Source organism: Helianthus annuus, chromosome 3 (genome assembly GCF_002127325.2).
Source record: "Helianthus annuus cultivar XRQ/B chromosome 3, HanXRQr2.0-SUNRISE, whole genome shotgun sequence".
Taxonomy (NCBI): domain Eukaryota; kingdom Viridiplantae; phylum Streptophyta; class Magnoliopsida; order Asterales; family Asteraceae; genus Helianthus; species Helianthus annuus.
Window position 1 is genome coordinate 157675805 of NC_035435.2, and position 14541 is coordinate 157690345.

General features: G+C 36.9%; 1 protein-coding gene across 1 annotated transcript; it reads right to left on the reverse strand.

Annotated features, from left to right (window-relative positions):
• Positions 1-1434: 1434 nt before the first annotated feature.
• On the reverse strand, positions 1435-2476 carry LOC110928147 (L10-interacting MYB domain-containing protein-like). Its single transcript, XM_022171322.2, has 2 exons — positions 2187-2476; positions 1435-2098 (listed from the first exon to the last, which is right to left on the reverse strand). Exons 1-2 carry the CDS (start codon positions 2454-2456, stop codon positions 1442-1444), a joined length of 927 nt encoding a protein of 308 aa, XP_022027014.1. The 5' UTR covers positions 2457-2476; the 3' UTR covers positions 1435-1441.
• Positions 2477-14541: the final 12065 nt, after the last annotated feature.

The window sequence follows — 14541 nt, forward strand, 5'->3', positions numbered from 1 at the left end:
CCCCACATACCGGCTGTAACTTGGTGATAACATAGACTTAATCCCTGTAATTATAACTTTGAAAATAATTTGGAGTTTTGTAAAACATTTGATAAAAAGAGAATGACTCACATTGCAGATTTAACGAGCAGAGTATAAGCCTACTGATTAGCCTTGTTTAACCTAATTTAAATAACAATGCACACAAACTGGGTTAGTAACTAATACAGCATTTACGACAATTCACGAGATTAAACCCTCACAACGATTGACAAAGTGCAATACTTAAATATCCAGTGGATTCACAACGAATGACAGAGCATAGCCCGAGTTCGGACAGCACTCAAACATTCAAGTCGAAATCACGATGAATAACAAAGTATAAACCCAATTTGAGCAGCACTCAAACAATCGTTGGATAGTTACAATCGATCGGACGTTGAATCGTAATAGCGATCGAGTTATTACCCTGTTTTGCGGCAGCGATTCGTGAATCGTGTGTGATTAGGACTGTTTCTACGATATCTCAGTGTGTATAACGAATTTCTTCGTCGTTTTAGTGCCAGAAAGCAAGTCCCAATGTCTACTATTTATACACAAAATTTGACCCCCCTCGCGTGACGCGAGGGGTACCCCTTGGGGCTTCGCGTAGCGCGAGGGGTCACCCTACTCCATAGGGTAGCCCTTTGCATGTATAGCCTTGTTGAGTTGACAGTTTCTCAAAATTCGAATTTGACAACAAGTTATTTAGATAATCGTTAGCTAGGGTTTACCCCCCTGAGTTTTAGGGGCCCTGATCCTGATTCTGATTGTTCTGAAAATTTTAGGGTTTATGCAGAATCACTTGGGTTTCTCAATTAGGGTTTCCTTAATAGATAATTAACATACTAAGTATTAATTTTAGTGATAGTTGTTACACCAACATCCCTGTTAGATAAACCCAATGCCAATGTATACAAAAATATCCCCACCTTCTCACAAGTTGACATTCTATCACTCGACTGCAATCCATAGTTTGATTCAAGCTCTCTACATAATTTCTTAAACACGTTTGGATGCATTCTGAATGCATTTACACATCGTATAGGATTGCCATTTAAAACATCCATCATCCAAGCCTGTCCCGTTTAAGGTGATGTCATGCATGGTTCCTTGTACATATGCTTATAATAGTATGCAGCAACTAGATCACATGTATAGGTTGAATCCAACAAAAAATTATAGCAATGCAGTTTGTGCTTCTTCTTGCTTGTTTCATTATTCATTTTAACCCTGATAATAAATTCAATATCAGCTTAACATATAAACACTTTAATAACTAAAATATAAATGAATAAATAGCTTAACATATAGTCATGTCACTAAAACATCAAGGTAAAAAAACAATAAATCAATCCAAAAGAAATAAAGTTCAAACAAATAGAAACAATAATGTCTTCGTAATATGTCCTCAAAGAAAACTTTAGTTGGTGAGCCTTTGCTTTCGTTGCAGCCACGCTAACCTACCATGATCATGTGGCACATTTATAAACATTTCTCTTTTCACGGGATCTTCAAATAAATCCATTGCAAATAACCACAACTCCTCATCTTCTCTCATTAATCCTGCATCTACCATCCGGCTAAGCAAACCCATAGCAGCTTCAATACTAAACTTAGTACTTTGATTAAGTTTGGAAGAATCCGATTCTAATATTTCTAGAGCACGTTGTTGATTCATATTACTTTGAGTTAAGTGTTCTTTAAGTACTGAAGCTCCCAATGATTCTCTCCCTTTACGTTTCATCTTAACTGGTTTAGGATTAGTGTTTACTTTAGTAGACTTTTCAAAATTTTTTGCAACCTCACTAGGGCTTAATGTTGATGCATCATGTTGACTTACTTCATTCAAAAAGTCACCAAAGAAATTGTCACCTCCTTCAACATTGTCATCCTCAAGGTTCTCAACATTATCATCTTCAAGGTTCTCAACATGCACCTCATTGAATGTAGTTGGATCCATAGAGGGTGCAACACAATTTTCCCCACTAGCAACTACATCTCCAAATAACTGATCCCACTCTTCTTGTAGTTGTATAGATGGTTGGTTGTTTTGAATTGCTAGAACTTTCGGGTTTTCCTACACAATATAATGGTGAATCTTTAGTTATCATTATGACTGGAATATTATATGGTATTTAAATTTTGAATGAGTTATATTATGTCACCTGAATTTTTCTTTTCCACCATTCATCTGAACAATTAAGTTGCTTGGTACTTTCATTCCAACCTAGACCAGTCTCTCCAATCTTAAGTGACTTCCAAAGGTTGTACTCTTTTCTCATACTGTCATACTTGTTCTTCATAGCTTTGTCACTGGCGAATTTATGATTTATAACTTTTTCAAACTCTGGCTGAAGAGTGACCCATTTGAATGGGGAAGTTCGACCATGCTTCGTGATAAATTTGTTTAAGAACCGACATAATTCTAAAACCATTTCTTTTGGCCAAATTTCTCTTTTCCCTTTCTTTTTTTTTTAGAATCCATCTAGCAACCATGCATACTTATGGAATTGATAAAAAGGTAAAGAATTGTGTATATTTTAAGCATGAAACATCTTAAAGAATTCATATGGCAATTTAAAGTTTTTCCAACTTATGTTAAAGAATTTAGAACTAATTACATTAAAAGCTATATTAATAAAAGCAAATAACTTATAAATACAAACATGTTTTAAGTTTTGCCAACTTATGTAACAAAGTGAGCTTCTTTTTTACCACTTTACGCACGCATGTTTCAAGTTGTTAACACTAAAATCATTTATTCAAAAAAATAAGAACGAAATTATTGATAAAAAAAGGTATAAATAAGTTGGTTCTCTAGTGAAGTAGAACAGATATGTGCTTAAAAACATGCAAACTACAGTCACTCATATGAGATAGTAAAGATATGTGCTCAAAAACATGCAAACTGGCTTTAAGTGGTCGGAAATTAAGTATAAACTGTTTACCATCTCTTTTAACAATCGAATTTTAGTTATAAAAACTCACCTGGCTAGTACAAAACAAGTTCGGGTTTGGATCTTTGACTAAAAACAAGTTCAAGTTTGGATCTTGGATCTTTGATTAAAAAGGAATATGTTTACCATCTCTTTTAACAACCGAATCATACCGGGTTTATTCGGTACCGGTACCTACTTTCTTCGTTTTTCGGTACCGGTATGGTAACGGTTTTTATGGGTAAAACACCGATAAGAACCGGTACCCACTTTTCCCACTTTTCGGTACCGAATGGGTACCGTGCTCATCTCTACTGTGAATTAACGAAACAATATAAATATGACATTCTTAAGCAATGCTATACGATTATGACTTATGAGCACAAAAGATTAAGGAATTACCTAAGATTGTTTAGTGAATCAAGATCCAGGGAATACAACTCCTCAACCTGCATAACAAATTCATTTTAGAAATCTTTAATGTAGATATTCACCATTATCAGTATTTATGATATAACCAAGACACATCAATGAAGTCCCTATGTTTCTTCAAAATAATCTGAATAAACAGTAAAATTACCAGTATGAAACAGAAAGAACCTAATTAATTGTGTTAGAATCTAAACTAACAGTTTCAGCTCTTTTAGAATGTGCGAATCAGATCAAACACAACGAATAGTAATGAATTGCTTGCATCAAGAACTTGAATTAAACAACAAATAAATTTTAAGATCACAAATTAAGATCACTAAAGTGGATAAAATTTGTGTTAGAATCTTAACTCGGATCAACATAAATCACAGTTGATACAGAAAATTTAAGGTATCTCAGAATATCAATGAATTGCAAGCTTCAAAAAACATGAATAAACAACAAATAAACTTCAATTGAACTCAAGAAGCACAGAGACTTATTCTCTGTTCATAAACTGCGGTGGTGACAGCGTAACTATAAACAACACAAACTATGAAGGTGATACAGAGAGAGGGCCCCTCGTCATATAAACAATTAAGAACCACTAGAGTAAAAAAAAAATCAATCGATCATATACAATTGGATTAAACGAATTACGCTATGCAGATACACATAAAATTTTGACTTGTAATCAAACGAATTACCTTTGCGCTACTTGCGATCGGACCGTTCTTCGAGTTCTGGGATGATGCGTTCTTCTAGTTCTAGTTCTGGGATCGATTGTAGGATATTAAAGTAATTTTAACCCTAAAAGCTTGTAGGGGTTTTAAACGCTACTTCCACCAGCGTTTTAAAAAGAGCTTTTCAACTAATCTAAAAGCCTTAAGCTTGTTTCAACCAAACAAGGCTTTTATTGGGCCTGGAGCTTTTTCTTAAAAGCTTGAAGCTTGAAGCCCCTAAAAGCTCCTAAAAGCTCGTTACCAAACATACCCTTAGACTACTGAGATGACTATTATCAGTGATGACCCCTTCCAACTTGTAACGAGAGAAACATGGGTGATCAGTATCTTATTGAAGTAATGTTGAGGTGATCACTACCAATAGTAGTGGGGTGAGAAGAGGTGCATTGCCTTCTTAGTAGGAGGCGAATGAGTTGATGTAAGGTAGGTTTGTTAACAACCACTAAAACCACTATTTCCTCGTACTTATATGGTCTCTAACCCCAAACTCTTTACTTATTGTTGCTAATCTTTCGTACAAATATCCATCTAACAAACAAATAGTTTTTAAAAATGGCCAATAATTAAAAACTAGGTGTAGAACCCGTGTAACCACACGGGTAGGTTTAGTAATGATCGAAATCAAATACTAAAAAACAGATTATATATCATTTAAATTTTGGTAGCCATGTGTAATGGAGTGACATGTGCACTATTTTACTTTTCTATACAACATAACTAAATGATAAAAATTTATCAATCTATTCCAGTTATCGTCAATGAAACTTTTGTTTTAGCTCTACTTTATTAGCAAGAAGCTTTAGTATATTTTACTTTTCTATACAACATAACTAAATGATAAAAATTTACAAAAAGCAAAAAAAGAAGAATTGATCAACCTATTCCACTTATCGTCATGATAACATAATGTACCTGACCATCAGTGTCATCAACATTGAAAACCAACTAATAATTTTTCGTGAGTTTAACATGTAATTCAACCTCAAAAAGAAAAAAAAACTATATAGTAAAGAAGTAGAATTGGCTAAACAGAATCTGTATCTTCCTCATTCCTGCACAGTTGAAGATCAAGGAGAATCACATCACCATCAGATCTGATCTGTGCCTGCAGATTGATTCACTTCAAGCCTTTCTATCACCATTCTCTTGATACCTTCTTTTACAAGTTCATCACCAGCCATAAGTTCCTTCAAGGTTTCAGTATCCATCTGCTTTTGTCTTTTTCTTTGATAAATAGCAGCACCTGCTGGATCAGTGCTTCTCTTGATTTGTAACTTTGGTGGTCTTTTTGAACCTTCAGTTTTAGGATAGTTAGGTTTTTATGGAACATTTGGATCTTTCTTCCTTACTTCCTCCAACATTTTGTAAGTGGCCCTAATCCTATCTTCTCTCCACTTTGACACTGAATTCTTTAACCCATAGTCAGCTGCTATCAACTCCTCTTTCATTCTCTTTAACTCTAAAGCCTTGTCAGGTACATTCTTTTTGAATTTTTTCCAGTCAGGAGGAGTGTGTTTAACCTTATTTTTAAGCATCTCTTGGATCCCGGCTGCTTCACTTTCAAGCTCAGGAATGGTCCAATCTTTGTACATATGCTTCTCTCCCTTATACTTCTTGTGAGCCGTGATATTCTCAACATAGTCTTTTCTCAGATATTCATCTGCTCTTTCTGATAATTTTTGACAAACATTCTTTGCAAATTGTTCCAGGGAACTGACTTGAGTAAGCAAAAATTGGTAGCGCCTTTGATATTCTTTGTCAGTCTTCCATGTTGATTCTCTTTTAGCAATATCCACTGCTTGTTTGGCCTTTAATTTTAAATATTCATCAATATTATTAGGCCTAGGATATCCTTCAACAGATGGAAAACTCCTTTTTGCAGGATCATCCTCATAGTAGAAGGATTTGATCTCTTCTCTGACAGCAATAAGTTCTAGAGGAAATTGAACACCTGCAGGAGCAATATCAGTGATTGGCTTTTGTATCTGTATTGAAGAGAGAGGTACAGGGTTTGGTAAAGTGACAAGTGGTAGAGGTTGTGAAGATGTTGGTGAAGGTGAAGGCTCATCATCAATTAAAATTAACCTTCTCCTTTTTGGTTGAGGAGAGACTAATGATGTTTTGGGTGGATCAGTGGTTGTGTTTGAAGTGAGAAGTGTTTGACTAACAGTTGTTCAAACAACAGGTGTTTCAACCACTGTTGTCATTACAACTCCTGATGTGTCAGTAGAAGTCTTCTGCACAGTGGCAGGTGGTGATTTGATGGTTGGTGATGTGGTTGTAGTGGTGGTAGATGATTTAGTCAAATCAGGTGTTTGAGTGGTGTGTGTTGAAGTAGCAGTTGTTGTGATTGAGGTGGTGGTTGTTGGTTTAACAACTGCTGAAACCACTAAGGTACCAACAGTTGTTGATACAACATGAGTTACAACAGCTGTTTAGGTGGAAGATTGAGGTGTCATTACAACTACTGATGTGTCAATAGAAGTCTTCTGCACAGTGGCAGGTGATGATTTGATGGTTGATGATGTGGTTGAAGTGGTGGTGGATGATTTAGTGAGATCAAGTGTTTGAGTGGTGTATGTTGAAGTAGCAGTTGTTGTCATTGAGGTGGTGGTTGTTGGTTTAATAACTGCTGAAACCACTGAGGTATCAACAGTTGTTGATACAACAGCTGTTTGGGTGGAAGATTGATGTTGAGGGCTTTTAGATGGTGGTTTTGGAGTATGCTTTGTGAGTATGGATGGTGTGGATTTGGGTTCCCTCACTTTTCTAGTGGGATTTTTTTCTTTTTGGGTCAGGATTTTTAACATCCTTTGGCTCAGAACAACCCTGTGCATCCAGCTCCATGTGAGCTCTCTTCTCCTCATTCCACCTTGATTTATCCTTTGCCTCTCTATCCCTTTTTACACTTTCTTTTGCTTCAGCAAGTGCATTTGTGGTAAAATCATTCTTTTTGCTCCCATCTGGCAAGGGAATGTCTTTAGTCATACAATCTTTTTGGCTCAATGTAGAGACCATCTTCAATCCCTTTCTTCTTCCACAGGTTGATCTTCTCCCCTTTTTTGGCATTATCTGGTGGTGGATTATCAAGGAAGAGAACAGTGGGAGGTGCTTTGCCGGTGGTGTTCAAGATATGGCTCTTTATGGCCTTGATGTCAGCTTGGGTGTCTTTAAATCTGGACTCCATCATGTTCCTCAGCTTTTGGACATCTATGTCAAGCTGCCGATCAGTCAACTGTCTTTGTTGTTGGAGCAGGGGTTGAAATAAGTTCCATAACTCATTTGCAGCAGGTGCAGGTTGTGCAGGTGCTTGAGCTGGAACAACAGTGGGTGGTACCTTTTGAATTTCCAACAGCTGTTGCATCATATTTTTTAGTTCAGCAACAGATGTGTCAAGTGTGTCAATTCTGTCCATCAGTTTTTGGTATTTTAAACCATCACCCAACTTAGTGGGATCATCTGATTTCCCACCAACAGTGGTTGTATCAGCAGCAGACTTAGGGAATATGTCACAAAAGTCATCTACTGATGCCCCTTTTTCTTTGTACTGGTGTCACACCCCAACCAATGTCAGAAACATCGGGATGAGACGAAGTGTGAAGATTGCTAGAGACATCATAACGCTATTTGTGACAATATTTAGAAAATCCAAATTTCATTTCATTTCATAACTTCAAATAGTCAACGTTACAAGAAATTCAAATACGACAAGTTTAACAAAACAACATGATAACATATCAAAATTTTGATACAACATTTTAAACCCTAACGTCTATATGTGTATCTAGGCATCAACGCTACTTCATTTCATAGCATCATCGTCCTCAACCTGTAACATGTTTAAAATAAAGTTCAATGCAAAAGCAAAGGCGAGTATACAAGTTTGATACGTACATAGCAAAAGATAAGTTTGAACAATTCCTCATAGCAAGCATGTGATTCAAGATAAACATTTAAACATGGCATGTGTCTAACATATCAAACCAAGAAAACGCAACTTGCTCATGACATAACCAAAGTTTCAGTAGAGGCGGGTCGTTAATCCTATAGCGCTACATATGTCAAGGTTTGGCTCGTACGAAGTTAATGATAAGTTCAACACATAAGAATCACCCAAATTTAAAGTATCAAGCCATCACATATACAAGCATGTTATAGGAATGTTCATGTGTTTAGACAAAAGTTCATGTGTAAGTTTCAATAGGTAAACATGTTACACCCCAAAAGTGGTAAAAGTAAAAGGGGAAAAGTACGAGTATACTCACAAAGTTTGCATATGTTTTCCGATTATCCAATTGTTGACGAGTAGAGATTTAGAGTCCGAATGTATAAGGGTTAAGGTTCAAGTATGTTTAGAGTCGAGATCCGGTGTTCAAAACAACATAAAAATAAGATATGAGAATAACATGGAAAATAATCATTTAGTACATATGATGCTTGTTCTTGACACTAGGAAACTCGAAGGAGTTTAGATGTTTTCATGGAACAAGGTTCCATTAGAATCGTGACAAGTTATCATAGTCTAGGATGATGTAATCTAGTACCCCGACATATGAACACTAGTTCATCATCAAAGATTCGAATAATATATTTAGGTTATATAATATATGTCCAATAGTTCAAGCATGAGGTAGAAGATTAAAATCTTCATTTTGGTACCTCTAAATGTCATAGAAGTCATGTAGGAGGTAGGAAGATCAAGTCTTCCATTTAGGCACCTCTATGTGTTCACCACTACACTTGATGTAAAAAAAAAACAACCAAGGAGGGTCATGAACATACAATAAAGAATAAGAAATATACACACTAACTAAGAGAAATCATCAAATCATGTGAGGATTGTATGTTTGGACAACCCAAGTTGTTCCATAATCACTCATGTATCAAAGACAAAGTTTGACATGACTTGTGGGTTAAAAACCCTAAACAAAACACCAAGTTTATGAGGTTTAATCCTCTGATTTTAAATGTCTCAACCTTGTTTTTAAGCTTAACCAACCATGGGATAAGTTGTAAGCATTAGGACATAGGTATGAGATGTGTTAGACACAAGTTGCATAGGTTTAAACAAGTTTTTGATGAACATAAAAACAAACAGAAAGTTTATGGACTATTTTGGGGCATTTCCAGGTCTGATTTCTCCAAGGAGAAGTCTAGGAATCGAACCCCATGATTATACAAGCAAGTAGGAAAAAGAATCGAGTGAATCGGATAAGAATTGAGTGAGTTATGCTCATTTTCGTGAAGGGGTGTCAATCTACTCGAACCCTTGCTTTCAGCTACGGTTTGGTGGATGTTTTGTGAGTTTTTAGGGTTGCAAAAGTGGTAGGGAGGCTGGTTATAAGTGGTATTTATAGGGGGAAGGATTAGGGTTTCAATGGGTTGGGCTTTGGAAGTGTTTAGAAGGGGTTACACCTTGAAACTAGCCCACAAAACCCAACTATATGGGGCTGAATTTTGCTGAATTGGGCTGCCATATTTCTTTATTTTTTTTATTTTTTTAAAACATTATAATGAGTAATTTTGTTAATTAAGTTGTGTAATAATATGCAACAATGTTTCCCCTAACTTGTAACAAGGTAAAATATGAAGTAAAACATGATTTAACTAGGTAAAAAGTGTAATGTACAAGTTTTATTTACGAAGCAAGTTCCGTATTTACAACGATTACGATGAAAGAATGGTTATAAGAACACAAGATTTCCAAAGATAGAATTTCACGTAAGGTTTCTAAATGTAGGATGTTTGAAAACGCAGGGCGTTACAACTGGGGACTTCTTTCTTCATTTGTGGACACCTTGAACAACTCACCAGTTGTTAAAGTAAACACACCAGTGGTTGCCTTGGTTGTCTCTGAAGAAATTGCCTTCAAGGGAGTCTTATTTATGGAACAACTGACCCAATGTAGACCAATGGGTCCAACATTAGTAGTTGCTGCTCCACTTGAACTACTGACAGGAATTACTGGTAATTCCTGCAGTGTAACCTCCTCAGTTGTTGCCGGGCTAGCAGAGGTATGAACATCAGACCCAGTCACTTGTGGGAGTATACTCTCAGTGATAGGTGATTGAGAGGAACTGGTTTGTGTCTGAGCTATAGCAACTGCATGCAACAAAGGTAACATTGATTGTGGTAATGTGACGGGTGAAGGAATAGGTGTAGAAAGAGACATGTCCTTCGGATCAGGACTGAGGAAGATGGAGCCGATTGGATCCAGAACTTCATAATCTTGGGTCCCTGTGTTTACAACCGAATCCTTTTGTGAGGATGTCGGAGGAGTTTGAGGCAATGGTGGAGATCTTTCTTCCATCTGCTGTGAGGAAGTAGCAGCAGTGGTTATTGGTGACTTTTGTTTTGTCACTGGCAATTGCTCTAGGATCTCATCTTCCAGAGTTGCCATTTTACTGGGTTTGGGTGGCTTTTTGGATGATTTCTTTTTGGTCTTTTTGGTAATGGCAGGTGTGGGTTTCATTGCAGTGGTTGTGCTACTATGATCACCTGGAGCAGTGGGCTCAGCGGCAGATACCTGAGGAGCAGTGGTAGCTGCTAAATTCTGCTCAGGCACCTCTGCTTGTGTTTTGCAAGGTGCTGACATTCTAGTGAAAGTTGCAGCTGTTAAACTTTTAATTTGAAAAGATTCACCTTGTTGGTATACATGAACATCATCCTTTGCAAATTTCTTTGTAAAGTAATAACTTAAAAACCTTGGAAATAATAGAAAAGATTTTGTTAAAACATTTTTGGCCAAATCATCAAAGATTTCCTGGGAACAATTAAAATCTTCATTTTGTAAAATAGCAACCCCAGGGATTGAATCTTTAATGGTATCTCATTGAAGGCAGTTATTTTATTTGAAACACACATTAACAGGGTATGAAATAAAAATCTTGTTGCAGGAGGGAAATAACATTTTTCTAACGTATCCCTCTTTATTTGTTCAGCATACCCCCTTTCAAGGAAATCAGTTTTTAACTCATTTTTGGAAAAAAAAAGTTTTACCTTGCTGATCATTGAGTTCAAAGACTTACAAGATGGAGTGTGGTGTGATTTTGACTGGTTTACCCATTAAGGAGGAATTAATGGCTATGATGTCTTCTCCTTGTTTGTCAAGAGTGACATTTTCCCAAAATTCTCTCTGGGTTTTCTGGTAAATCAGAGCATCTGTTGTTAACAAAGTTTTGTACTTTGATGCAGTCATGGTATCAATAATGGAATCAAAAACATCGGTGCTACCTGGTTTTGTAAGAATACCCAGATAATTGTGAGGGGATTTGTATGGGATTTCGATGGGCGTAGTAGCCTTTTGAGAGGCCTTTTTAGATGATTTCGAAGTGGAGGTTGCAGATGGCTTTGATTTCATCATTTTGATGAAGAAAATCGAAGAATGAATTTGAGATAAGAAGATGGAAACTGCTTTGAGAACAATTTTTTTTGTGAATTCGAATCGACAGTAAAACCCCTGTTTGGGGTTTTTTATCAGGGTTTTATAGGGAAAAAGGTAATTGCTGACGTGGCAACGGTTACAAAGATCTGACGGATAAGAACTGACCATATGCCAACCTCTGATGAAATGAAGGATAATGGAAGACAGTTGTTGTTAAGGAAACCACTGATGGATGAATATCAGTGGATTACAAATGAAAATGAGGACAGTGGGTAACTTTAACTATCAGTGGATAGTTGTGTCAGTGGTTTAAAGCACTGAAGTTTGGTAACAGTGGAAAACAATGAAAATGATGGAACAGAGGTTGACTTTCAATAGTGGATAGCTACAAACCAACAGATGTTTGAACCAATCAGTGGTTACGACAGACTTTGATTTTCTCAATATGCAGCAACAACATAGTCTTCTTCAAAACAGTGGTTGTGGAAACATCTTCTGTTTGTGCTTAGTTTGATGAGTATAAATCTTGACAACTATACTCCAACATATACAATGTTTTTGATGGTCCACTTTTTGCCCAAAAGTTTCTCATCCTTTGGGCAGTGTGCAAGTTTTCAAACGTGTTTTCCCTGAACTGTTGAAGCTCCTCTTATATGCCACTACCCAACTTTCTGTCTTTTAGTAGATTTGAAGTTTAATTTGATCAGCAACTGTTGGTATATCAGTGGATGAGCTTTAACATCTGTTTTGTACATCTGCTGCTCAGATGTCGTCATGATTGTGTTTTTTGTAATAGATGAATTGATTGTTAAATTGATTGTGTTTTTTGTAATAGATGAACAATGAATGAATATGATTCAATGATTTATGCAGCGGAAATGAACACAAACTTTATAAACACAATCAAGGAGGAAAATAGACAAACCAAACCACTGAGGCATCTCAGATGACGTCACCATGAAAGCAACGTCTAACAACCTAACAACCTGTAAACACTGTTTTTATACAAACCCTGCTAATCCTAACCACTGATTCTATACAATACAAGTAAAACACTGAACTACTGCTTTCTTCTTTCAACAGTGCTTTCCTCAAAGTTGATCAGTCTTTGAGTGGGCAGTCTTTTAGCATCAGTAGATTTAACCAGCAGTGTTTCCTTCTTCAGGGTTGTATCAGCAGTTTAAAGGGCAGCAGCAGTTGTATGTGGACAGTGGATGGAGGGTATCATATGTTATAAGTACTTTCAAGGGGAAAGCCTGTTGTAATACTGCTTATTGTTACTCCACTGTTGTGACCCAGTTTTGGCTTTCATTATTTGTTCCTCTGGTAGGGTTCAATTCCAACAATCTCCCCCTGGAACAGATAATGCCAAAACTCTTCGTTATTTTGGATCTTTATTCTCTCATCAGAAGTTCCCTATCTTGTCTTTTAAATTCTGCTTCAAAATCTTTGGAACTTGAGTCATCCTCATCCCTGCACAATGAAAGTTCAAGGAGATCTTGTAGATCTTCAACACCAAGGGTCAGTGGTTGTTTCCTTGATATGTACTTCATTTCACCATTGGATCTGATCAGGGTCAATACATGGGTCTTTTGATCAGAGAGCCATTTTAGTATTTTTGAACCCAATGGGTTTCTTGGGAGAGGTTTATTTACTGGTGAGTTGGGAGATTTTGGCCTTGTAAAGATTTGTAAAGCAGTATCCTGAGCTTTTGCTAGCTCAAAATACTTAGCTTCCTTTTCCTTTTCTTCTGCAACAGTCAGCTGTGTACTTTTTTCTTGGTCAATCACAGTGACAGAGGTATCTGTAGAGGTGATCAGTGATTCAGAAGTTTTGATCTGCTGCTTTGGCTTTTTGTAGTCAGGCTTGTTTGGAGTGTCAGAAACTGTCATCCTCCTTTTCTTAAGCCTTTCATAAGCCTCATCTGTTTGCTGCTTAGTCCATTTTGCTATGGCATTGGCAGTATCCACCTTTGCATCCACCAGCTCCTGCTTCTTTCTTTTGTACTCAGATGTAAGCTCAGCTATGAGCTTTTTGTATTTGTTCCAGTTTGGAGCTGTCCTCTTCTTGCTTGGATCATTTTTAATTCTTTCAATTCTGTTTGCCTCATGCTTTAATGCAACTATTGGCCATTCTTCGAATTATTTTTCTTCAGCTGGATAGAATTTTTCTTTCATGATGTATGCAACATATTCTTTTCTCATTTCTTTTCGTAGATCTGCTTCAGGTGGTAAGTTTAACATTTCTTTGCTCAGATCTCGTGCACAGTCTTCCATCTGTTTGACTTTGGTGAGGAAGAATTCCATTCTTTCAGAAATGGCTTCATCACCTTGATCTTTGCATTCAAGTTTGGCTCTTATCTTAGCCTGCCTTGCCTTGAGCTCGAGATATTCATCCATATTTTCTGGGACTATGAAGCCTATGAGAGAAGGAAATCTTCTTTTTGAAGGGTCATCCACAGTGTAGAATTGTCTCATCTCATTTTTTATAGCTTCCAGTTCCAGTGGATATTTTGCAGCATTAGGATCATATTTGTCATCAGTTGCCTGAGTTGTTTTTCTTTTTCTGGTGTAACTTTTTTCTAGTGAAGGAGTGCTTTTGGGTGATTTATTAATTGAAGTAAAGATGGCTTGAAGTGAAGTGAGGGCAGTGGTGGATTGTGGCTGACTGACAGTTGTTGAAACAACTGGTGTTTCAACTACTGTTGTCATTACAACAGATGTTGTAACATCTGATGTCTTCTGCTTTTTCGCAGGAGGTGATGGTGGTGATGTGACATTAATGAGAGCAGTGGTGGATGACTGGCAAACAGCTGTTGAAACAACAGGTGTTTCAACCTCTGTTGTCATTACAACTACTGATGTGTCAGTACATGTCTTCTGCTTTTGAGCAGGGGTTGATTTGATGGCTGGTGATGTAGTTGAAGTGATGACTTTTAGTGGTGAGGTGATTTTAGGTAGAGGTAGAGCAGTGGTTGTAGTGTGTGTTATAGTGGTGTGTGTTGAAGAGATGGCAGCTGTTTGGCTAGCAGTTTTTGAAATCTGCT